The sequence below is a fragment of the Salvia splendens genome, chromosome 16 (assembly GCF_004379255.2).
Source record: "Salvia splendens isolate huo1 chromosome 16, SspV2, whole genome shotgun sequence".
Lineage (NCBI taxonomy): Eukaryota > Viridiplantae > Streptophyta > Magnoliopsida > Lamiales > Lamiaceae > Salvia > Salvia splendens.
Genome location: NC_056047.1, coordinates 16631348 through 16656980, shown reverse-complemented (window position 1 = coordinate 16656980; position 25633 = coordinate 16631348). Strand labels below are relative to the sequence as shown.

At 39.1% G+C, this 25633-nt stretch overlaps 5 protein-coding genes and 1 pseudogene across 9 annotated transcripts; 3 read left to right on the top strand and 3 right to left on the bottom strand.

Annotated features, from left to right (window-relative positions):
• The first annotated feature begins 5698 nt into the window (after positions 1–5698).
• On the top strand, positions 5699–7036 carry LOC121770273 (G-type lectin S-receptor-like serine/threonine-protein kinase At4g03230). Its single transcript, XM_042167033.1, has 5 exons — positions 5699–5806; positions 5881–6091; positions 6168–6405; positions 6483–6630; positions 6737–7036. Exons 1-5 carry the CDS (start codon positions 5699–5701, stop codon positions 7034–7036), a joined length of 1005 nt encoding a protein of 334 aa, XP_042022967.1.
• Positions 7037–10453: 3417 nt separating this feature from the next.
• Positions 10454–16614, top strand: LOC121770272 (annotated as a pseudogene).
• Positions 16615–16740: 126 nt separating this feature from the next.
• LOC121771315 (transcription termination factor MTERF6, chloroplastic/mitochondrial-like) lies at positions 16741–18417 on the bottom strand. The gene is made up of 2 exons (XM_042168096.1): positions 18270–18417; positions 16741–17811 (listed from the first exon to the last, which is right to left on the bottom strand). The coding sequence occupies exon 2, from the start codon at positions 17805–17807 to the stop codon at positions 16842–16844; it is 966 nt and encodes a 321-aa protein (XP_042024030.1). The 5' UTR covers positions 17808–17811; positions 18270–18417; the 3' UTR covers positions 16741–16841.
• Positions 18418–19467: 1050 nt separating this feature from the next.
• On the top strand, positions 19468–21441 carry LOC121771127. Its single transcript, XM_042167913.1, has 2 exons — positions 19468–20619; positions 20714–21441. Exons 1-2 carry the CDS (start codon positions 20517–20519, stop codon positions 21007–21009), a joined length of 399 nt encoding a protein of 132 aa, XP_042023847.1. The 5' UTR covers positions 19468–20516; the 3' UTR covers positions 21010–21441.
• On the bottom strand, positions 21391–22552 carry LOC121771125. 2 transcript variants are annotated; one of them, XM_042167912.1, is made up of 4 exons: positions 22486–22552; positions 22077–22172; positions 21591–21943; positions 21391–21521 (listed from the first exon to the last, which is right to left on the bottom strand). In XM_042167912.1, the coding sequence occupies exons 1-4, from the start codon at positions 22511–22513 to the stop codon at positions 21465–21467; spliced, it is 534 nt and encodes a 177-aa protein (XP_042023846.1). In that variant the 5' UTR covers positions 22514–22552; the 3' UTR covers positions 21391–21464. The 2 variants fall into 2 exon arrangements, with proteins under 2 accessions (XP_042023846.1, XP_042023845.1); XM_042167911.1 differs by having other exon boundaries at positions 21413–21517.
• Positions 22553–22932: 380 nt separating this feature from the next.
• LOC121772588 (cadmium-induced protein AS8-like) lies at positions 22933–25221 on the bottom strand. 4 transcript variants are annotated; one of them, XM_042169739.1, is made up of 4 exons: positions 25161–25221; positions 24175–24428; positions 23588–23863; positions 22933–23298 (listed from the first exon to the last, which is right to left on the bottom strand). In XM_042169739.1, the coding sequence occupies exons 2-4, from the start codon at positions 24413–24415 to the stop codon at positions 23282–23284; spliced, it is 534 nt and encodes a 177-aa protein (XP_042025673.1). In that variant the 5' UTR covers positions 24416–24428; positions 25161–25221; the 3' UTR covers positions 22933–23281. The 4 variants fall into 4 exon arrangements, with proteins under 4 accessions (XP_042025673.1, XP_042025675.1, XP_042025674.1 ...); XM_042169741.1 differs by having other exon boundaries at positions 24175–24418; positions 25161–25196; XM_042169740.1 differs by lacking the exon at positions 25161–25221 and adding an exon at positions 24993–25154 and having other exon boundaries at positions 24175–24418.
• Between the last annotated feature and the right edge of the window lie 412 nt (positions 25222–25633).

Here is a 25633-nt window from a genome sequence, read left to right as displayed (position 1 = left end):
TGATGATCATGGCACGAGCCCAGATGAAGAAAACCGAGTCCAATAAATCCGCAATGACGACTACAATTAGAGGCGTAATTTAAGGTAAGAAAAGTATATGGATGTTTGCTGAATCCGAATTATTTTTAGTTTGAGTGAGGGTTTCATAATTGTAACAAAAAGAACAAGTCTAGCTAGTGGAATGGACCATTTATTTCTTCTAGCTAAAAAACCTCAAGCTCAAGCTCAATATCCATATTTTGTTTATTAAATTTATAAAATCTGAATATATGTTGATTTTATTTCAAAAGCTAAAAGGTGCTGTATGTGCGAGCTCGGCATCTTGTTCAATTTAAATTAATGTTGGATTAAACTTCTGAGCTCAGCATATAATAGAGTCGAGCTTGAACATAAATTTGGGGTACTTTTTTTTTATGCAAATTTTATACGGAGTAATAATTTTCTTTTTAGAGGATAGTTGAATTTTACGTCCACTCTGGTCATTTGCGAAAAGGTAGAGACTAGAGAGGTTACTGCATTCATTTACTGATTTACCACACTGGCCACATCATCACATATATCATTGGAAAGAAGGCGAATAACATAATTGTGAAACTTCGTAATTTAGAACTCAAATGTGTGAAAATGTGGGATGGATCGGAATTGACTATCTTTAGTAATCCCTCCGTCTCATTGAAGATTGTTGGAATAGCGAAATTAATTAATTGGAGAATAAGAAATCAAGAGATGAAGTTATAACAAGAATAAAGAAGGAAATCAATTAAAGATTATGGAAAATCAAATAAAAAGGATATTAGTATAATTAGAATATATTTTCATGTATAGCTAGAATTAGAATCTATAAAAGGTTGAGTAACATGGAGAGAATTAATTCAAGCATCTCACAATGTAGTCTTTACAGTTCTCTCCTCTTTTACTTTCGGCAATTATCTTTTATTTTCCGTATTTTACTTTTCAACAAAGATGACCCACTTTCATTTTTAGTTTATCATATTCAAGATGACACATTACTAAAAGTAAAAACACTTTTATTTCTACTTTGTTCCACCTCTCTTACTTTACTCTCTACACTTAACACACAAAATAAAATTACATAAAATCTCATGCCGCCCAAGGATGAGGTCATCTTCTTTGGAACGGAGGGAGTATTAGACAATTTGCCTTTCATAAAACATGCAGTCAGAAATCTGGTTGAAGAAGCAATTGTGAAATCTTTTGTCCAATTTCGTGGAAATTAATAAAGTATGGACTTAATTGTATTGCCTCTAGATAACCATACTATTCTCTGGAAATTTATTGTAAAGAAGTCATTCTAAACACGCATTGTTGTTTATATGGCAGTTTCTACAAATTAAATCTTGCAGCCATGTATGGGAGGAAGCTACTAATCATAATCCTGGTGGTGTTGTTGCTCAAGGCTGGAAGATCCATTGGAGAAGGAGACAACACTCTCTCCAAAGGAGAATCTATTTCAGGAACCCAGACTTTAACCTCAAATAATGGAATGTTCGAGCTTGGAATCTTCAACATATCCGCAAACAGATTCTACCTCAGCATTCGCTCCAAACTGGTTCCAGTTTGGGTCGCAAACAGAGAGAAACCGTTGCCCGACGCCGCCGCTTCAGAGCTCCAAATAGCTTCCAACCGGACTCTTCAACTCTCCAACGGCGAACACTTCCTCGTTAGCGGAGAGTACTGCCTCTGCCTCTGCCTCAGCCTCAGGAAAGGGAGGAAAACTCTACCTTAAACTTGCCTCCTCTGATCTCCCCAAGGAAAAAAGTAACTCTCTTGATTTTCCCCTCTCAATCTCTTCTATTGTGTCTCTTTAATAAGGAGAAAGTGGTGCATTTCACGTATGCAGGTAAAATCAAGATATTGACTGTGATCGTTGCAGTTGGGGTTCCTGTTTTGGCAATGGCGAATCCAGGATATAAAACTCGTGGGGTCGGACAGAGTACAAAATATATTATACGGAGTATATATTTTATTAAAATAATTATTTATTTTAAATAATATTTAAATGGAATATTTTTTGAAAGAAATACATTTTAATTTAAGTAATAGTATTACTCTTATCTTTTACTATATACAATACAATAGTTAATTTGTGATATTAACATGGAATGGAAGGAGTATCTTTTACTATATACAATAGTTGATTCTCACAAATTTATTGTTTGTATTTTAAAGTTTTTTTAATTTTAAATATATATGTCATGTAATTTACGATATGTATATAATTGGTATTCAATATATTGTATTTTTTTATGACTTAATATGTGATAGGAAATAGACTGAATATCCATAACACCAAATTTGAAAATTGATAATATTAAAGTACTAATGAATATAAGTAATAATGAATATATTATACAGATTTGATGATTTTCAAATAAAAAATATTCGAGAAGAAGTAGCATTAACTATTTTTTTTATTTAAGCCTAAATCCCCACCGTCTCAATTTTTAAGCCCAAATCGACCGAATCGGATCTCAAAACACGATGCATCTTCTTCCCCAAATTTTTTTCTTCCACAAAATTCTCAGCTCTCCTCTTTCTTTGTTCCAAATTTCTTATCGAAATCTTATAAATTTTTTATCTACGGTGATGATGTACATGTATATCTCTTCTCTTCTTTGTTTCTCTAATTTTTAGTTTCATTGTCTTATCTCCTTCGGTTCTATGGAGAAGGCTGTCGAGGGGTCGGAGGCAGGGTTTTTTAGGGTCGACGGGCCGAGTAGTGGTATTTTCCGGTGGCATTCATGGACCAATGGTGGGGTCGGCCGACCCCACCTGGATCCGCCGCTGTGTTTTGGTGCTTCTATCTGGCGGATTTCTGGGATTCTTCTACAATAGGAGGAGGACCAAACACAACAAAGGTTAGTTGCCAAATAAACCTAGAATAGGGGTGATCATGGATCGGTGGTTAGGCCCCCAACCGAGACCGTCACATTATAAGGGTAATTACACAATTCATACAAAATATTTTTATATTTGTTTCATACTAGTACAAAGTGTTTGGAGTTCGCATAAATTATACTCCATCCATCCTATCTACTCCATCCATCCTATCTCAAGTGATTATTTCTTTTTTACCGTTGTTTTGCGAAGATGATAATAAGTAGTTAAAGTAAAGAGAAAGTAAAGTAAGAGATAGAACAATATAGAACATAGGTGTATCTATATTATTCTCTTACTTATTTACTTTCTCCTCATCTTAACTATTTATTACTCCCTCTGTCCCTGAAAGTTTGTCCCATTTTTTCATTTCCATCAGCCCCACAAAATTTGTCTCATTTCACTTTTTACCATTTTTGGTAGTGGACTCATATTCCACTAAATCATTCCTGCTCACATTTTATTATAAAACTTGGGCTTACATTCCACTAACTTTTTTTCAACTCACTTTTCATTACATTTCTTAAAATCCGTGTCGGATCAAAGTGGGACAATATTTGGGGGACGGAAGGAGTATCATTTTCCTCTAACACGTGCCGAAAAGTAGTCAAATCACTTGGGATAGGACAGAGAGTACGAACACATGTCTTATGATGGGTCAGTTTTTCATTCAACATGCAGCGTTATAGTGTAGCAATCAGGCCATCTGCAACGCTGACACTCTTATCCGTCTCTTAACCGTCTCATCCCTTAACTATTCATGGGCCACACTGTACTTTTCACTCCACTCTTAATTAAGAGAAAGAACCTGCAACCCTCCATCTCTTATTCGTCTCTTAACCATCTCTTAACTTACTATTCATTCAATTTCATTTTTTTTATTTCCAACAAATTCAATTAATAAAAACACATTTAATTAAATAAAATAAAGTTACAACATAAACTAAAAATACAACTTAAAATTCAAAAAATAAAAAAACACATAATTAAAATCCAAAAAAATAAAAATTACATAATTTAAAATACAATTTTATAGAAATTAAAAAAACTATTCCGCCGGCGAATCATCCCCCGAAGGACGTGGCGGTATACTCAAGCTACCTGGAGCCGGAATATCAATTTGTCTTGCCATATACTCAATTCCGGCAAGATGGGCTTGATATTGTGGAGGCGTCATGCGGGAAGTGTCCGCCATCGTGGCGGTCAAGTACATGGACAATAGGGTGTTCGAGCCTGAGACCGAGCCCGCCTAGTTTGATTCACCTCGGCCCATCCTCCCCTCATCCCTCTAGCCGCCTTCGCCGCCTTGGTCCATTGCGGCCAACGGCGCCCACGGGAGGACCCCCCTGCATCGTCTGTCGTGCCCTCAACCTCCTGCGAGGCAACCTCTTGTGCGGCGCTGCCCGAACCGCCCCCACTAGACGAGTATTGGCCACCCGCCGTGTGCTTCGTGCTCTTCGAGGTCGAGCCCGAGCTGGACCGGACACCGCCGACCCACCTTTCCTCGTCTTTGACGGCATCCCAAACATCGACATGTCTGAATTCTTTGCAGGTGTCTTCGAAATAGACTCACAAAGCCGATCTCAGAATGTCGGCTCCCGTGGCTCCGCTTTGGTAATAAGACGCTTCGTTCTTGTAGATGCCGCAGAATTTTTTGACCTCTCTGTCGACTCGGTCAAAGTGAGCGCGGAGCATCTTCAATGTGCGGCGGCGGGACCCCTTGGGCTTAATCTCGTTGTAGGGCTTGGTGACCTTTTCCCAGAAGCACTTTCAGGTTTGTTGATTCCCGACGATGGGATCGTACGAGACGCTGATACAGGCATTGTACACAGCCATTGTGTCCTTGTGGCTGTACGGATGCCGACCTACATCCTCCTCCTCCTTCGCCGCCTCCGCCTCTTCCTCCACCGCCCTGGAGCTTCCACCACCTCGTCCTCCTTCCGGAGTGGGTTCATCCGGATAATCCTCCCGAATTTGGGATAATCCCTGCGAACTCCTCAGGGCGGAGGGACGAGTGTATGCATCAACATCAAAATGGGGTGGTTGGTACCCCACCGACGTCGACGAGCCTTGGGTGCCCGGCGTCGACGAACCGGAGCCGGAACCACCCAAGACATTGTACATGCCCCCAGTCGCCAAACGCGTTGATGTCAAACCCGTCGGAGCCGCAACAGCTATAGTTGCTGTCGCCGGACATTTTGTGATGATAATTGGAGAGGTTAGATGAAAATTGGAGAGAAAATGGAGATGATTTGGGAAGAATAGATGTGTATTTGTGTGTGAAATGAGGATGAAATAGGAGTATTTATAGAATAAAAAGGAAAATGGTAGAAAAACGGTAATATTACTGTTTTCGATTTTTATTTATTTATTTATTTTTATTAAATTCGAATTTTTTAAAAAAAAATGATTTATTGCGTCAGCGTGACGAAGCCTACTCGCGGGCCGGCGAGTGGGCGTCACGCATGGCGCCGGAGCGCGCCACGTCGCGCGAGCGAGTGGCGAGACAGCCCGCGATCCGTCTCGGTGGGACGGGCGTCTCAGCGAGACCGGGATGAGACGGGACGCTGCAACGCGTCTCGCCGCCGTCTCATCTCGGCGGGACGAGATACGAGCCACCCGCGGGATGCGTTGCGGGTGGCCTCAGTCTTCTCAAACCCTAGTTTAACAAACAAACAAAAAACCGACAGCTAAACATCAAGAGATGTTCGATACAGGAAACAAGGAAAAGGGGGAAGATCTTTTGTCGTTCGATTTCGACTCAACTAATAATGGAAAGTTTTTTAGGACAAGAAGTAACATGGAAGTTGAATTGCCCGTGTTCAGTTACTCAAGTGTTTCTGCTGCAACAAACAACTTCTCACCACAAAATAAGCTTGGAGAGGGAGGATTCGGACCAGTTTACAAGGTAAACAATATACTTGACTTGATGCAAATCTTAATATATGCCTTGTAATATATATAGTTGTATGTTTTGGACAGGGAGGATTACAGAATGGGCAGGAAATAGCCGTGAAGAGGCTTTCCCAAAAGTCTGGACAAGGTTTTGAAGAATTCAGAAATGAAATCTTATTGATTGCAAAACTGCAGCACCGGAATCTTGTTCGCCTCTTAGGTTGCTGCATTGATCATGTTGAGAGCATTCTCATGTATGAATACATGCCTAATAAGAGTCTAGACATGTTCCTTTTCGGTTAGTACCTACTTAACCAACAATTCATCGTATTCTTTTCCAAGTTCCAATTATAGATGAGCATAACATGGATCAGGATCAAATAAACAAGAAACTCTAGACTGGAAAACACGTACTCGTATTGTTGAAGGGATTGCTCAAGGGCTTCTCTACCTCCATGAATACTCGAGGGTGCGCATAATCCACAGAGATCTCAAGGCTAGCAACATTCTTCTTGACGATGAGATGAATCCCAAGATATCGGACTTTGGGCTGGCACGTATCTTTGGAGGCACTGATTCGCGGGGCTACACAAATAGAGTTGTTGGAACATTGTAAGTCTGATCAAAGATTTATGCAGACCAATTACCTTTGCACAATGCTGATAAAATTTTGTTTTTTCCATTTTTAGTGGCTACATTTCTCCGGAGTATGCATTGGAAGGCCTCTTCTCCACAAATTCTGATGTGTACAGTTTTGGGGTTTTGGTTGTTGAGATTATAAGTGGCAGGAAGAACACTGGCTTCTACAAAACTGACTCCCTCCATCTTCTTGGACATGTAAGCAACAACATAGATAGTACATAAATATTCTAGTGTGTTTTCACACACTACACCTTCCACTGTGTGAGAAATAAAAAAGTGTGTTTGGAATGTGTTGTTGCAGGGATGGGATCTGTGGATTTCAGGAAGGGGTGTGGAACTGGTGGATGGTAAGGTGGGATCTGCGGCGGCTTCGAAGGCGTTGAGGTACATAAATGTGGGGCTATTGTGTGTGCAAGAAAATCCCAATGACAGACCAAACATGTTGAGTGTGGTGTCCATGCTTAGCAGTGAGATTGCAACTCTTCCACCACCTAAGAAGCCTGCCTTTTCAACTACAAATTTGCTCAGTTCATATTCATCACAGCCCAAAAGTTACCCTTCTGAACATCACTTAACTATTTCAGAGATTGTGCTCAGATGAGATGATGATGATGATGATGATGGTATTGCCATTGGTAGCATTATCGCTTAGCTAATGTTTCTCTATCTAGTACTCCTATTATTCATTATAGTATTTGGTTTCAGTTTCTGTTCCATATGTTTTGAGTGTCCCTATATACATTAGGAGAAACATATGTACCTTACCAAATTATTTTTAAGTTTGTCAAACAGTTATAGAAAATATTTTATGACACTTGTATTATTAAAATTGAATACACACATGTGATTGAACGACACAAAATGAACGCCACCTAAGAAAAAAGTAAAACATGTCATCAAACAAATTACTCAAAATTCAATACGAATGTCTTGTTCTATAGTCCAACAACATTTCACTACTCAAGTATTAATTGATTCTTGGTCTCAATGATCATTTCCAAATTGACTCAAGTTGGAGCCCCAAGGATAGACTCTCACTTCTAATTGAGCGTAATTAGAATACAACCAAATAAGTGTAGAGAATCATAGTCTTGGAATTATTCCGCACTTGATAAAAAAAATGTAGACGATCTGATTTATAATTAGTAAGCTTATAATTAATTTGATTTTGAGCCCAAATTAATTATTGAAGTCTGAATATTTTACCAAAGCTTACAAAATATATATCTTGGCAGCTTAAGTAATCATGATTCATGAACTTTGTGTTTTACTACAGTTCTGAATATAATTGGAGGAGTGACCTATCATATAATCGAGCTTGAATTTGATAATTATTTTTAATACCATTTACATATTCAACTCTCGTGTTTCAGATGTCTTACATTTATTAGTTAAGAGGAAAAATATCCATCCTAATAACTTGCGCTTCATTTTCCATCTTGAACCTGATTACCTACGTCATTTTCCAAGTCAACCCAACTATAACATTTAAGAAACCAATTGTAAAAATTTCTTGGAAATTAATGATAATCAATATTGTGTCCTGATACTATTAATAACTACTAATGACTTTTCTCTTTTTTTTTGGGTGAATCAAAGAATGGCATACCCGAGGGAATACACACCAACAAGCCTAGGCTAGTTGGCCGAGGGGGAAGATACTCTTGGGGCGTTAGCTCCCAAGGTTAAGTAAAGACTCGGTACTAAGACCAAAAAGGAGCAAGGATAATCAATAAAGTTACAAAGTTACCCCATATTGCCTTATTGTAGGTATATTAACTAGTGGGGTATATTAACTAGTTAGGGTTCAGGGTTTAGGGATGAGTTGATATACCCTACTCTTGTGGGGTATATTAACTAGTTAGCTAGCTTGATTATTGTAGGTCTTAGAAACACTCACAACTACCATATTCCAAACACACATACATATTTGTTTAATAAATACAAAATTAATCTTGCAGCCATGCATGTAACTGGAAAGCTACTAGCAATCTCAATATTTGTGTTGGTGATGGGTGAAAGATCCATTGAAGCAGGAGACACGCTTGCACAAGGGGAGTCTCTTACCGGAAACCAGATTTTAACCTCAAACAATGGAACCTTCCAACTGGGCTTCTTCGAAACTTCTAAAGGCACAGGCAGATTCTATCTCAGCATTCGTCACACCAAGTTAGAAGGCCAGCCTCTTGTGTGGGTCGCAAACCGAGATAAACCGTTGCCCGATGCCACCGCCTCCATTCTACGAATAGCCACAAACGGAAATCTTGAGCTTTTTAACGGCCCTGATCTCTTTTGGAACACTTCTTTATTAAGGACCGCCAACAAGAACAACAAATGAGAGTAGAATGCAAATGCTATGAAGATACCCCATTATGGGAACTAAAACAGAAGTGAAAAATAATCAGAATTGTATTGATGCTGTCAAATCACTGTGTACAAACAATATCAACTCATCCCTATATATATTTATATGAAATTAAAGAAGGATCTAGAATCATTGTTTAAAACCATCGGAAGGCCAAGAGGGAGAATCCAAAAGACAGTAACTGAAAGAAACTGATGAAATAAAATCTTGGTGCGTGCTCCTCCGTCTGATTTCATACACTGCACGTCTGGCTCACATGAGGTGGATTTAGACGTGGACCAGGTGTCCCACACGTCTGCATAGTTGCAGCTTTAATGAATGTATTACCTTCACTCACAAGAGCTTGAGTTGGACGATGATCGCCGACATTCTTTGCCCTTGTCCACGTCGGCAGAAAGCGTGATGCTCCGTGAGAACGGAGATCTGATCGTGAGAGATGGAGGGGCGGCTGTGGTTTGGCAAAGCTTCGACCACCCGGAGCTACACTTGGATTTGACAAGAAGACCGGCAGCGCAAGGCGGCTTGTGTCGTGGAAGAGCAACGAGGACCCTTCCCCAGGAGAGTTTGCGGTGGAGATAACGCCGGAATCCAAGATGGTGTTGAAGTGGAAAGAAACGACGGTGTATTTCGAGAGTGAAAGCGACGGTTCCGGCAATAATCACTTCGGTTTTGATTCTCAACTACTCAACTCCCTCTCAATCAGGTTTGCTGTTAATTGGATGCTTTTTTGGGCGAATTGAAAAAAATAAGTTTGCTCCATGTTTATCTCGATTCACTTTTACTGCGAACAGTACATGCTACCCACATTTGGTTAACTCATTTTACTCACATTTTATTGAGTCTTATATTCCACTTTTTCCACATCCTCCGTCCCACAACAAGAGTCTTATTTTGCCATTTCGGCTCATCCTACTATAGGAGTCCTATTTTACTTTTACCATAAATAGTAAGTAGGCCCCACATTTTAAAACTAATTAATATATAGGAGTCCTATTTAGTTATGATACGAGTTTTAAGAAATGTAAAGAAAAATGAGTTGAATAAGTTAGTGGAATATGAGTCATACTTATATATATTAGTTTTATAATAAAATGTGAGTGGAATAAGTTGATTGTGAACCGTATGGATTTTAATGTGAAATTAGTAAAGTAAGATAAATGAGAAAGAAACAATAAATAAAATAAGAGAGAAAAAGAAAAGGTAAGAAAAAATTGGTAGAGTATGAGAAGAAGTTTCCGTTTTTTAAATACGACTATTTATCGTGGACACTTTAAAATGGAAAAATGAGACTACTATTTAAGAATATGAAAATAAGTTAAATAGAAAAAAAAAGTATGGAGTAGTTGAATTTATTAATGGAGAGAAATATTTGGTTGAATATTACTACTAATTAGAGGTACTTTTTTCCGAAAAAGGAAAGTGTGACATATTTTTATACGACGAACTAACAAAGGAGGGAGATGGGATCGAAGTTTCAGCTCTTTCAGTTTACAGAGTCCGCTTTGATTTAATTTCAAATATAATTTGAACTTTAGAAAAAAAGGTTAATTATAACTAAAACAGTGAGAAGTTTGCAGCCAATTGTTAATAATAAGATTTGTTTGATTGATGCATGAGCTTTATAATACTTGCATTTTGTGATACATGTTTGAAATGGATAAGCAAAGTACATATGTAAGGCTTGAGAACACTGAGGTGATAATGAGTAATGACAGTTCCCGTGTTGTTTTCGCGATGCTGGTGATGGATGATCAAAAAGGGAGGTTGAAGAGGGTGCCATCGAGGGGTGAAGGTGGTGGCGGAGCATGGGCTACTCCGTCAGCCCTGCCCCCGGAGCCCTTCTGTGGGCCGTACGGGGTGCTGCAGGTCGCTGGTTGCACGTGCCTGTCCGGGTTCCAGGCCTCGTTGTCTCCCAATACCATGATCTACCCCTATATCAGATTGTAATGGGAAAATAGTCGAGGTAGGTTTTCTTGCGGTTTCGGGTATCAAGTGGCCTAATCAGCCTAAAATAGTAAGAGTAAGAGATGGTAGTGGTCGTGGTCGTGGTAACGAGTGTAAGGCGGCTTGCAAGCAGAGCTGCTCGTGCACGGCCTATGCTTTTCATGGGAGCGAATGTTTGGTGTGGAAAGGAGATTTGTATAGTATACGAACCGACATTGCAGGTGATCGGAAGCTGCACGTTAAGCTTGCCTCTTCTGCTCTCTCGGATACTGAAGGTAAGTACGTTTTGTGTAGTGACACACACCAAAATCTTTAAACTAGTACAGTAGTATATCTTTTGTTTTTTTATTTTAGTGGCACTTGTAGTTAAAAATATTCGATTTTAGTTTTCTGCGTCCGTACCTGACTTGATGCGGTAATAACCAAAAGAGCTGTGTATTTATGTATAGGTAAAAGCAAGACTTTGGAGGTGGTTATTGCAGTTGTGGTTCCGGTTTTGGTGATTGTTTCCGGTGGATTTCTGGGCTCTTTTTTACAATAGGAGGACCAAACACAACAAAGGTTAGTTAGTTACACCATCTCCAACCATACACCAAAAATGAGTTTTGATATAGGAAACTTCTTGTCACGACCGCCTTTACTAAGGATAGTAAAGACGGGGAAATCGTGACTAGGGAAGGGACTAGGAGCGGGGAAGAAGAAGGGGAAAACAATGAAAGACAACATCTTAAACAAAGCTTCAAAAGAAAAGTTTTAATCGATTAAACAATTAAGCAGCGGGTTAATATCTCAAGGTAATTAATGTCATAAAGTAGTATAGAGCAAAACGAAAGACTTTATCAAGAACGATTCGAAACAAGGCAGCGGAATAAAGGTATCTAGAGAGTCATAGGGAGACGCCTATGTATGAAGACACGACGCATCCGGAATTTCTTAAGGCTCGACTCAACATCCGCCGCAACATCACCGCTCAACCTGCACATAAAGAAAACATATGCAGGGCTGAGTACTTGACATACTCAGGGGACACACGCCAAAATATTTGATAAAAGTTATGTCATCCATACCATAGTGAACTTGAGTTTTAACATTTTAGAAAAGAATATCATCGAGTATTACAAAATATTTTCGTAGACTGGCCAGTCAAAACAATCTCCCCACTTTCTCATCAATCAAACAATCACATCCTCTTACCATAGTGCGACGAAAGTGTGGCCACACTATTCGCCCACGAGACCGGCCGACTAGCTAGGACGGCTCCCAATCCCACCTGTGTACACAGCCTGATAGGGTTTGCGGCCCTACTCAGACCCGAATTCATTTCACACATAGCCCTATAGCCTAACGGAGCAAGCTCAAACGAACTAGGCATCAGACAACAATCTCAACATCAAAACAATCACAGCCCTATAGCCTAACGGAGCAAGCTCAAACGAACTAGATATCATGCAACAATCTCAACATCAAAACAATCATGGCATGACATAACACTTTAAACCACCCTTATATCTCCAATATCATAATTTTGAAACGTAAAAGAGTTTTAGTAAAGAAAGCCCACCTCGATTGCTTACAAACACGGTTCACAACTTTATTGAAATCCTTGCTCTTCGTACCCACGTACGCACAACAACCCTTATCAACATCATAACCACATAATACAACACAATCAGTTTTCTATCAACACATTACTCATGCATGCCCTATCGTTCCTTTCATCGTTTTCTCATATTGCCCATCCCAACGTTCACCATCATAAACGATACGAACCCTTTGGCATACATCAACGTGCAACGCATAATCACATCATAGGATACGTTCTTACTCACACATGTATCATGCATTTCATTCAAAACTTGCCAACAAGACTATTTCAATCAAGACATGAATCTTGCAGAACAACGCAGTCGTCTTGTAAAAATCATTAAAAATCCATCCGATATCATTTGAAGCTAAAATTTGGTCACCACACAGTAGACAGATCAAGGTTCATCCAGTTAAAATCCACACCAAAATCACATCTTTAGGTCGGTCAAAAACAAAAACGAAACTCATTGGACGAGAATACAAATTCTGATAGGACTGCGCAGTTCAATTGAAAAATTCGTTAAAATTTCATCTTTCGTCAAAAGAGGCTGAAATTTTGACACAACACAGAAGACACTTAAAATTTCACTCAGTTAAAAATTCGTGCCAAAATAAGATCGTTTGGTCAGCCAAACACTCATCGGAACCTACTGTCCGAACACCACAATTTTCATGCTCAACATTAACAAACTAGAGTTTGTCCATCATTCATCCACACATACATATTCATGCTTTCAACACATATTCATGCTTCAAAAATGACATCACAACCATGTTCTCCTATTTACACATAACATTCACCAATGAATCATCCACAAACTCACCCACACACATACATACACGCACATACACATACTTTCTCATGCAAACATCCTTCCCAACCGATTAATTTTTAGATCTACGATTTCTACACTCACTATATGCATGAGGGGATCAAGAAACATGGATTCAATGGTAAGAAGGAGAAAGATGAATCAAAGTATACCTTTCTCTTGAAAAACAATCGGTAGGAATGACGAATGATGCGATTCTTCGATGAATCTTGAATTTCCAACTGCACAATGATGCAAGAATAAGGAATTGGTGAAGGATTGGTGGAGAAGGAGAGGAAGAGAGAGACGTGTGGTATGGAGAGAAGAGGAAGGCGAACATATGAGGGTTAGGGTTAGGGTTCTTTTAATTTATAGTCTAGGATAAATCCCACAATAAAACAATTAAAATTGTGGAAGAATAAAATAGATGTCAATGAATAAATCCCACCATTAAAAGGAAAATAGGCGTGTAGTATGTAGGGGAGTAATTTTTGAAAATTGATATTTAATTAGCATAGATATTTATTTGGTATTTACTTGGAGAGAAAGATACTCACAAAATAGGTAAAAAGATATTGAGTATCTCATAAATAAGGTAACAAAATAATTCAAGCATCTCCAAGTGGGGAAATAAAAAGGGGCGTGTACAATTGGAAAAATCAAGGAAAAATACTTAAATCCTCAAATCAAATAGGAATATGATTTAAATTTGGTAATTTCTTGTAGGAAAAGACTCCCACAAAATAGGTAACAAATAAATTAATCGCACAAGTAATTGAAAGGCATATGGGCGAAAATTATGAGATTTTAGGGAAAGAAAGAATCAAATCCTAATTAAAATAGGATATGGAGATATTTGGCAAGATATGGTAAGATTTAATTTTTAATTCAAGGAAAGAGATAAACAAGATACCAATTAAATCTACAAAAATAATTCCTTCTCCTAGTTAATAGGAGATTTCGAAAATCTCAAGGGATGGCCAAGGGGTCGAAAATTATTTAGAATAGCATATGGATAATTTGGTTTGGATTTAATTTGGATAAATATCCCAAAGCAATTAATTAAATCCAAGAAAGAAAGTATTAATTCCAATAAATAGGAGGACCGAAAATTTCAAATAAAATGGCTAGAATGATCATGCATTATCCCATTTAAGTTAATTCACACATTGAAAGCTTAATCACATTAACTCACATAATTCACAACAACTAATTTCACATAATTAACTCAAACACAGAGACTCAATTTCCACAAAAGAAATTCTCATTCAACATCCACATTATTTAAAATAAAATAAGCCATCAAATAATAATAATAATAATAAAAAGTCACAATTTTCCGGGATGCTACACTTCTCCAACTATATATGCACCTTACTCTAAAAATTTTGTGAGAAATACTTAAAAGCGACGTAAAATTTGAATTTGATGTAAATATAGAAGTAAAATTACTTTTTGATGTGACATACTCAAAATGAGTTTGAGTATAAATGATTTAAGATAATCTTAAAAAAAAAGTACTACTACTACAAGATTTGAGTTTGATTTACTCTAAATGCGAGGACTTTTTGTTGTTGTAGTTTTTCATACGATTGTCAATCACCTTCGAATTATAAATGTTGACGTGGATAGTTGAAATGTCTACATAGTTCAACGGATGATATGCTAAACGGCCTAATTGGATAGTATTTAGCATTAGTTTGTAGAAAATTGACAAAGTAAGTGAGAATATCGAAACAACAGAAATTCGTATAGTCATGGATGAAACTTGCATGTAGTTTGGCCCATTCACCTTTTCTTGACAAAGAAGCGCAACTCAGTTGGTAAGATGTTTTCCTCCTAACTGATAAGTTGGGGGGTTTGAGTCTATCACCGGATAGATGGGAAACCCTTTGTTAATCCTCTTAAAAAAAGAGGCCAATTAACCTTTTTTATGATTGAAATTGTTGGCCTCCAAGCACAGAGAACAAAGAGCCAGGTGATGATCTATTGTCCTTCGATTTTGACGTTAGTATCAACGCAACTAATGATGGAACAACTTTGAGGAATATGGAATTCGATCTGCCCATGTTTAGCTACTCAAGTGTTTCTGCTGCAACAAACAACTTTTCACCACAAAATAAGCTCTGAGAGGGAGGCTTCGGCCCAGTGTACAAGGTATATACATAAACTGCCTTAGATATGTTCTCTTTTTGCTACAAATTTACAAGAAAAAAAGCCATGTATTCCACCCTTTCATATTTTGAAAAAAAAAGCCACACCCTTCAAAGATTACTAAATATACTGTTGGATTACTTGAACAGGGCGAACTACTAAATGGAGAAAGAATAGCGCTAAAAAGGCTATCCCAAAAATCTGGACAAGGTTTCGAAGAATTCAGAAATGAAATCATACTGATTGCAAAACTGCAGCATCGGAATCTTGTACGCATCTTAGGCTGCTGTATTCACCCTGTTCAGAGCATTCTAATCTATGAGTACATGCCTAATAAGAGTCTAGACATGTTCCTTTTTGGTTAGTACCTACCAACTCTAAACTTAACCAACCATTTTTTCTAAGTTTCAATAAAGACGAGCATAACATGGTTCAGGATCAACGAAACAAGAAAAGCTAGACTGGAAAACACGTACCCGTATTGTTGAGGGGATTGTTCAGGGGCTTCTCTACCTTCATGAATACTCGAGGGTGCGCATAATCCACAGAGATCTCAAGGCGAGCAACATTCTTCTTGACGATGAGATGAACCCCAAGATATCGGACTTTGGGCTGGCGCGTATCTTTGGAGGCACTGACTCGCAGGCTCACACCAATAGAGTCGTTGGAACATTGTAAGCTCAATAAAGAAAGATTATTGCAACCTTGTTAGTCGAAAGCTGATCTAAATTGATGTTTTTATTTTATATTGCTACATTGCTCCTGAGTATGCAATGAAAGGCTTATTTTCCATAGAGTCTGATGTGTACAGCTGTGGAGTATTGGTTCTTGAGATCATAAGTGGCAGGAAGAACACTGGCTTCTACAAAACTGACTCTATCAGTCTTCCTGGACATGTGACCATTTTCTTTTTCTACTTTTCTTGATTGTATCATGTTTTTTTCCACTTATCACACCTCCCACTGTGTGAGAATTCAGGAAGCATGTTGAATGTGTTGCAGGCATGGGAACTGTGGATTTCGGGCAGAGGTGTGGAACTGGTGGATGAAAAGGCAGGATCTGTGGCGGCTTCGACAGCTTTGGGGTACATAAATGTGGGACTTTTGTGTGTGCAAGAAAATCCCAAAGACAGACCAAACATGTCTAGTGTGGTGTCCATGCTTAGCAGTGAGATTTCAACTCTTCCACCACCTAAGAAACCTGCTTTTTCAACTACAAGTTTGGTCAGCTCATCTTCATCACAGACTAAAAGTGCAGGAGACCCCTTACTTCTCTGGAAATCACATAAGTAATTCAGATATTGTGCCCAGATGATGATGATATTTGCTACTTCAAGAGAAATATTCCTATACTAGTACTATTATTCTTCTGTTTATAGAATTATGTTTTGTTTAAATTCTCTGTTCAAGATATGTTTGGACAGTGTCTAAGAGAAACATACTGTATCAATAATATTTAATGGATGTGTATTTCATAAATATGTGATTCAAATAGACAAAATTGAACACCAGGTTAAACAGAACATCAAATAAATTAGTCAAAATCTAAACGACAAATTTCAACAGAAACCTCTTGTGCTTACAGTCCAGCATCTCACTCAAGCTACACTCCACGCCGTTTTGTGTCAGCAGTTTCTGCCTCGACTTTAATCTTCGTATGTCATGCCTAAAGAAGCCCGGATACTCAGCAATTTCATCAACGCTTCTTCCCATCGCCTCTTTCAAGAACTTGATTCTTGGTCTCAATAATTTACTTATACTGTTGATGATAACTAGAGGATAGCCAGCAACCACTGCTGCTAACTGACTCGAACTGAAGCCACAAGACTCCAAGTACGTAACATTAGATCTGAGAACTCTGTTCACATCCCTACACAGAACTTCCGGGAAATTCATCGCTGCTCTTTGGAGCTGAGGCTCTGTCAGACCAAGTGATCTTAAAAACTCACAAGCTGGTCGTAGCCGTTTCTCAACACTATACCTCATGATGAATGGATGTTTAGCCACAAATCTACCAACCATCCCATCTTTGGACAGTCCAAGGCCGGCAAGAAAATCCACCAACCGAGAAAGTTTTGATTCAATGCTGTAACTTACGATTATAGGGTTTAAGAGTATCAGTTTGCCAATTTGCTTCTCGGGAGCACCAAGAACTTCGAAGAAGGCAAGAAGCGGGCAGAGCTTCTCTTCCAAATTTTGCAAGAGTATGTGTGGGAATTTCGCTATGGCAGAAGCTACCTCCTTTGGTCTTGACTCCAATGTTGCAAGGCACTGGATCATCGGTACAAGTTTGTCGTGCAAGTCGAGGGTAAGAATTTTGGGGCACTTCCTAATGACCATGGAAAGTTTCCCCCCTGGTATGCCTGTGCTTCTCAAATAATCCCAAGTTTCTGAGGCGATTTCCCTATCGACAACTTCAAGCCGTCTGCACTTGTTGAACATATCATGTATGCTTTTATCATCAAAACCTCTGTGTTTGAAGAACCACATAATGCCACTACCTGTCTCCATATTCCTGTGGGATTTTGTAAAGCTTCAGATAAAACATTCTAACCTCAAGCAGTAAAAATGCAGATAAAAGCAAAAGCTCACTTCCTTCTTTTCCCCAAAAATTATGAAGCAAAAACTACAGAATCTTAGCAAACCACATTATAAAACCATGCAATAAATTCAATACAGGTCACACAAGTAAATTCTACAGAAATATGCACCAAACTCAATTATTCAGAAATACATTAATAAACACAGTCAATGTGACATCATTCCACTGATTTTTAGCAAACAGATCAATGATTTCAAGTAAATTTCCTAGCATTCCGAACTCAATTAACCTAAAATTTTCGAGTATAGCAAGCTTTATATCTCAGCAAAATCGAGCTAAACTCCGAGGAAAAAAATAATCGAATAAAGAAGCGTAAACGGCGAAGGCGAGGATAACTGCAACAGAGGAGAGAAAACGTAGAAAAAGTGTACCTGCGGCTGCGGCGGCCAAACGTGGTGGTTTGTGTGGATGGCGACGGCCGGAGTTATTTTAGATGTATTATCTCAAACTATATCCATTTTCATTAAAAATTCCCTTACCGTATAGTAGTAAATGTTTAAAATATGTAAACAATTTTATATGCCGAAATTCAATTTTATCGTCAGAAAAATGATAAATTCAATTTTATCGTCAGAAAAATGATATGGCTTTCCCATTATTTTTTACACTGAAATATAGCTCATTAAAAATGACTCACTTTTCTTTTTTGTTTATCTCAACTAAGATGATACATTACTTAAAATGTAAACACTTTTAACTCTATTTTATTTCTCTCTGTTACTCTCTCCACTTAACTCACAAAATATTCACTCCATTATCGCCAAAATTTGAAAATATGTTTAGTGTAGAGTTTTAACATACTAGTAATAGGGTCATCAGGTCTTACGTGACATTTATATTGCAACTATAATATTTTACTCGTCTGACAGAAATCAGAATACAATTAATGAGTAAACTATGGAGTTGTAATTATTTTCTTACCAAAAGTCCAAAACAATGTTACAAAATTTAATACTCCTACTTCAATTCTGTTTTATAACAAAATTTTCATAATTTAGTGATTATTTTCAAATATTGGATTATTGAGTTTTAGGGCGTGTTCAAGAAAGTTCATATATGCAGATATGGGCTCATATCTGTAACTTATTGGGTGTTCAAGATACATGGTGGATCCAACTTCAGCCCGTTCTTAATTTCTCGGCCCGCGCTGTTCACACCTGATATGCTCGTAATCCATTTCAGGACCTTTTGGTGGTTTATGAAATCTGGACCTCATTTCTGATCCAGAAAAGCATGTGTATTTACTACGGTGCCCTTGCAATTTAAAATGAAAGGCATAGTCTTCCCAAATTTCCCCCCATTCGATACATTTTGGAGGAACCCTAGAACCACATTCCTTGCAGCTGCCGAGGAGGTCTTCGCTGATTTGGTGGATACGTGCAAGATCCCTACGAAGACAGGTCCCAAATCACACCAGGTATGGCATTCGGCGGCTCAAGAGTTCGCAATTTACACAGAATGCTGAAGTTTGGTTTACTTTATTTGGGTGAAGGATTCAAACAGAAGGAAGGGCTGAAATTTTCAGTAGCAGAGTGTTAAGGTGGTGCATTGCTCTTCCGATCTTGCCCTGCATTGGCCCTAGGTAAGCAACGATCAATCAACCAAACTTCGTTGTTTGTTTATGTTCGCTATTCACATTTTTTGGCAAGCATAGTTCTCCCGATGTCGTCTTCTGTTGTGCTACTACCGATTTGTACTTTGTTTACTTCTATTTTTTTGGGATACTAATGTGGTTTGCTGACAATCCCGCCGGTTGTGTTAGTTTTGGGTGTAATTCAACTTGTGTTATGAGTTAATCTTCCGCCGAATTTCCTATGTCATTATTATGTAGTTAAGGCCAATATACAAATCCACCAAGATGAGACTCTTCTCAGCCAAATCAGCGCAGCTATCTTTGTTTCTCGAGGACATTATGCTCCTTTATCGCAATGAAACCACGACATTGTTACGCCGCTACATCTCTGCCCGGTGTCGACGGCAGAGGCGTAAGATTGTTGAGCAGGCGCGGCGACATAGCGTGCTCAACAAGATTCCTACACAGTTGAAGTACTTAGACCGGTTACTAGATATCACAAATTCTGCCTGTGTATCCAATTTACGCATGGACCGTAACACGTTTGGTAGGTTGTGCCGTTTACTTTCCGAGATTGGGGGTTGACAGTAGGTAAATGCCTAGGAGTTGAAGAGCAAACGGTAATTTTTTTGTCTGTGTTGGCACACCATCAGAAGAATCGAGTAGTAGGAAATTCTTTTTGGCGTTCAGGTGGGACTGTATCGTATTACGTTCACAAGGTACTTGCTGCTGTACTTAGCCTTTATCCTGTGCTCCTTGTGAAGCCGGCACCCGTTTCGGATGATTGTACCGACCCTCGTTGGAAGTGGTTTAAGGTAATACATTCACAAATGTATAGCCTGATGTTATATAAACTTCGATTATATATATTTTTTAGTCTTCCCAAATAATACATTGTATCCTTTGATTTGTGCAACTGAAGGGTTGTCTTGGCGCGCTGGACGGCACACATATTAGTGTATTAGTACCGAATGATGACAAACCACGTTACAGATCGAGGAAATGGCAGATAGTAACAAATGTTTTAGCCGTTTGTGATCGTCAAATGCAGTTTGTGTACTTGCTCCCTGGGTGGGAAGGTTCTGCAGGAGACTCCCGCGTCTTGAAGGATGCAGTTTCCCATGCTGGTGGGCTTAAAGTACCGCAAGGTTAGCCGATAACTTACACCAATGGTTCATATGTTTAGCTACTTTTGGCCCATTACCGCATAAGATTAATCGCGTTTCACCTTACGTGTTATAGGTTGCTATTACCTTTGCGATAATGCTTACGCAAATTGCAATGGGTTCCTCACACCCTTCAAGGCAGTACGCTATCATCTCAAGGAGTGGGGTCCTGACACTGAAGCTCCCCAAAACCTGAAAGAATTATTCAACATGCGACATACCAAAGCGCGCAATGTGATTGAACGCGCATTTGGAGTTTTGAAGATGCGGTGGGGCATTCTAAGGAGCGCCTCATTTTATCCTATAAAAACGCATAGTAGATATCCAAGACGAGCATTCACCGGCATGCCAATGAAAACTTCAAGACGTTGAGGTTTGTCTCCTAGAATATTGCACAGACGGTATCGTTGGGACAGCGTGAGGCCTTCAACGGTGCCGAGCTTGTCAAAGACTTCCTGTCGTGCTTGGCCCATGTCGAACTCATACCCTATGCGCTTAGAAATCATCTCAAGACGCGCATCTGTTCTCTCGTGGAGGTTGCCTAGGAACTCCATAAGCTCAGAGTCGGGTGACGACTTTTTGAGCTTTCTGGGTACTGGTTTGCTAGTTGACTTATGTTTCCCAGAGTTGTCGGAGCTGTCATCAGGTACCTCATTGATGTTGGACAAAGGTGTATACGGTTCGGGTATGAAATCCTCAAAAGAGGGGTGGTAGTCGTTTTCATTAACCTGACTGCTACCAGAAACTTGAGCACGGAGACTTTTCGCAGATGCGCCTATCTCTTCAGCAGCCATCCCTGAAGCACGGTCCTTGCCAAATATAGTCTGTCAGGTCTCCCACAATGGCCACGATTTGTTCCGCATATATTTGGTTTCCGTGTCTGCCTGCATTTCAAACCAACTGCTAAGCGAAATTGTTTAGCATAAAAGTGAAACATGTTGATAGCAGAATACCTGTACAATCTGGTCCCATTGCTCATCACTACAATCAAACTTGTAATCACCGTGATGGTTCCACCCAACCCCAGTTCGGCTCAGTATGGATCGGAGCAGGCCATAGCTCTTCTTCCATGCCCCCATTTTGGAGTTGATATGCGGGTTGCCTTTCAAGTCCGTGTTAGGGAACTCGGCACGGAGACTGTCCTCTATCTTACTTAAGTACCCCGCTCGGAAACCGTTGTCCGATTTCCAACCCGTTGCAGTGAGCTCCAGTAGTGTCGCTGCTAGTATGTCTTCCTCCTTTGGAGTCCACATTCGTCTTGATCTTTCCCCCTTGCGAAACTTGTTCCTTGGCGTATCAGTTCCCACTGGACCATAAAACCACACAATCCCATTCAGAATCCCATGTAAAAGCAACATAACCACAATCCCATTCAGAATCCCATGTAAAAGCAACGGTACAACAAATTGGGCGTATACAGAAACAGAGGTTTAACATACCATCGTTATCGGCCCTCATGTTGAAGCTCCTACTCCAAGGACGTTTTACTTGGCTGTGGGTACCTACATTCGGTCCACCGGATAACGGTGACAGACCTTAAGTTGAAACACATAGTAAATTATCACTACATCAAATCAAGTAGTCATCAGTCGCACTCGGTTAATCCATTACAAAATTGCAAACAAGATAGCGTAGGGCCGTCATCGACGCCACAGACTCAGCAATTCAAACTGCAATTAATAAGAAAATCACGATTTCGAGTGGCCATTGGTCCACCGGTTGATGCACAGTAGGCAAACAATAACAAGTGTGGTGCATTAAAACCACAATGTTGTTGGACGAGAAACATGCGCTAATGAACAAAACGGGAAATAGATAAAGCACCAAATCGGTGCGGTTCGTTCATACCTATCCCGTGCTGGCTTCCCGAATCCATTGATTGTGTGTTTCGTCTTCTGTATTGCAAAATAGTAGCGTCGGAGATTTAACCCCAAATTTGGTTTGAAATCGTGATTTCCGCGAAAATGGATTCAGTTGGCGGCAAGTGAAAGTGATGAGGGTAGAATAGGAATTACACTTTTTTTATTAAAAAAATGGAAGCATTAACCAACCCTAGTCGGGACCATATCTGTAACCTTGAACACACGATTCCTTTTCAAAAACCTTGGTTGAACAGTGATCAAATAGGATCAGATAAGTTATGGCCATATATTAAATCTCCCAGCTTGAACACGCCCTTAGTTTTAAGTTTGAGGTTGACAGTTTGACTGCTGGCCATGGAAGAATTAATTTAAAAAAAAAATCGCACACACCAGTCCGTGTTTTCACAAGATAAAAAACGTTAAGAAAATTACAAAAACAAAATCGGTGAGAACTAGCAATAAATAAAATGTGAGTTGTGCTCATGCCCGTTTTATCCGCACCACATACCGCAACAGGGGTGCCAGCCAAGCCATGACTCCTGGTCAGGCTTACCCCGGCAGCGCCACCCCTTGCACCGCATCACATTTCGGGCTCCAATTTTATCCGTTACAATATCAAATCCCTCAAGAACAACATTATACATCTCATATCACACTAAAAACTTAATAATTTGGAGAACTTTTCTCTCGTGGATACACATATTCACCGCTACAAAACAGTATGGACACAGACACGGGCACGAACCAGTCTCAAGGGGAAGTCGTTTTGACGGTAGTTGATGCTATGAACTCTTCGAACCTGGAAGAAAGTCGACATCTATCCTTTACAAGAAAATATATATATGGATAATGATTTAGTTGCATTAGCATAGCACCATAGCATAACAAATACACTTGCAAATTTCCCAGGATGCTGCAAAATATAACTTCTAATGGTATTTGTGAGTTTATAAATCAAGTAGTGAGCATTTAATCAGATAAGCTTTGAAAATAACTAAGACAGACAACTAAGTGTGATAATTTCAAAGTACTTTCATTGTTCAAGAAGAAAATACTGTATTTAACAAGCATTGTGTTAATGTACGTACCAGTTCCACCCGAAGGACTGAAACGCCCCGCAACTCTTTGGAAGCAATCAGCGATCTGCTTAGTATTTGAAGCCACCGAACTTTTCATGCAATCAAAATCTACAAAATTCTCCTTCCAATTTCCAGCCTTGAAGGAGGAGAAAGGCACATACTGATACGGATTCTGTAGTACTTCAGAGATGTTAGAACTAATCCCGGACCAGGCATCAGTTTCAAGACCCCTCTTCCCAAGAGCCCGAGCAACATCGCATGCTCCCCTCGTTGTAACCTTAACAGCTAAAACAGGAAACTTAGAATCACACCACATGATCAGCCTAAAAAGATAGGTGCAAACCAGATATTCCAGTCACATAAATAAGGATCATACATGTTTCTCATCTGTCTTTAAGCATACTCTACAACAGAAACTTAGAACAGCACATTACTCTATAACTTTGCACCACGCGATAAAGGAAGATACAAACCAAATATCACAATCACATAAATAAGGATCACAACTCTGTCTTAGCTGTGTTTAAGCATGCTTCCTATACTAGAGATGTGTTGATTAGCAATATAAACTACAATATGAGTTTAGAGTGATATACCACTAGAAGGGAGCTGTAAAATGTAGTTAGCCGGAAGGCCAATTCCGAAGCCAAGAAAAGTGATCCCAACGCTAAAGCCAGCACCACAGCCAGCTCCGACATAACCGACAACCTCATGTCCAAAACCGGGACCCCATCCTATGCCGCAACCAATGCCCACCCCCACGCCCCAAAAGGCTCCGGATGTTGGATGCACTGGATTCCACCTCTCATATCTCCTAAAGATACTCCTTATTATCATTTCCTACATCAAACTTAGCAGTACAGAGAGATAGCAATCAGGGGGAATTCTCAATTGTATTGAATAAACGATGCAGGGCTGGGAAACTAATTCATTTCAACTTCATATGGATAATTATGCAGTGATTACTGCAACAAGGGCTGTTTATAAAATAAACATCACTATTTGTGCTAGATATGAAACCTATAGTTGAAAATAGCACAAAAAAAATACAACAAAGAGGGATATAAAGAGGAAACTAATAAATAAATTAGTAGTAGCCATCAAATTTCTGATTGGTTTTTTAATACTACATATATCTTCCATCAACTCTGCAAGTTATGCAGCAAAAGTTGCACATGTGAATAAAAAATCATAGAAATATAGATACAGACTGCTAGCAGAATTACTTTAAGATGTTACAAAAAAACCCAATTAAAGAAATGATTCAATAGCAGAAATTTCTGCAGAATGCATGAAAATAAAGGAAAATTCAATATAGAAAAGATGACGCGAATTTGCAAGCATGCAGAAGACCGATCAGAAGCAACAATTGGCATCAATATATATCGGAACTTTTTTGAAAAAAAAAACAAACCGAAAGGTATAACTAATTTCCTTCAATGTCAGCAAAAATTAAATGAATAATCTTGTAATCAAGCGCTGCATGCAGGGAAAACGAAGACTGGGAGACTGCTTATAAACAGTAACGATTAATTCTGTTTATTCAGAATAAAATGGATAATTGGAGGGATTGAATAAGTACTTGCGGTTGAGTTTGAGCTTATGCATAAGGGGGAGTTTTCACCGTAAAATCTGGAAATGGATATTGCGATATTGGATAATGAATTGACGGTGCCTTTTTGTTTCAGGTTCGGGTCGGATCTTGCCCATTTCTCATTAATTGAGCCCATTGTGGAGGGTTTTTTTTTTTGTTTTGAGAAGTATCCAGAAGTAAAATGATCAAGATGTTTTTTCTGGAGTAATTATTGCTCGTAAAGTATACTTACCTCCAAGTTATTTAGCCTTCGAGGCTTCCAAAATGGGTAAGGACGTGAATTCAACTCATGAGAAAAACTCTTGATGTCGCCAGGAAACCTCTTCCTAGGAGCACTAGTAACACGAAGTATGGCTTGAAAACGTGGAGATTCGGACTCTTTTGGATTATCACAATCATATGTCTTCGTCTCAGGAGTACATTGTGGAGGTATATTTCTTTACAATTGAACCTCTATAATA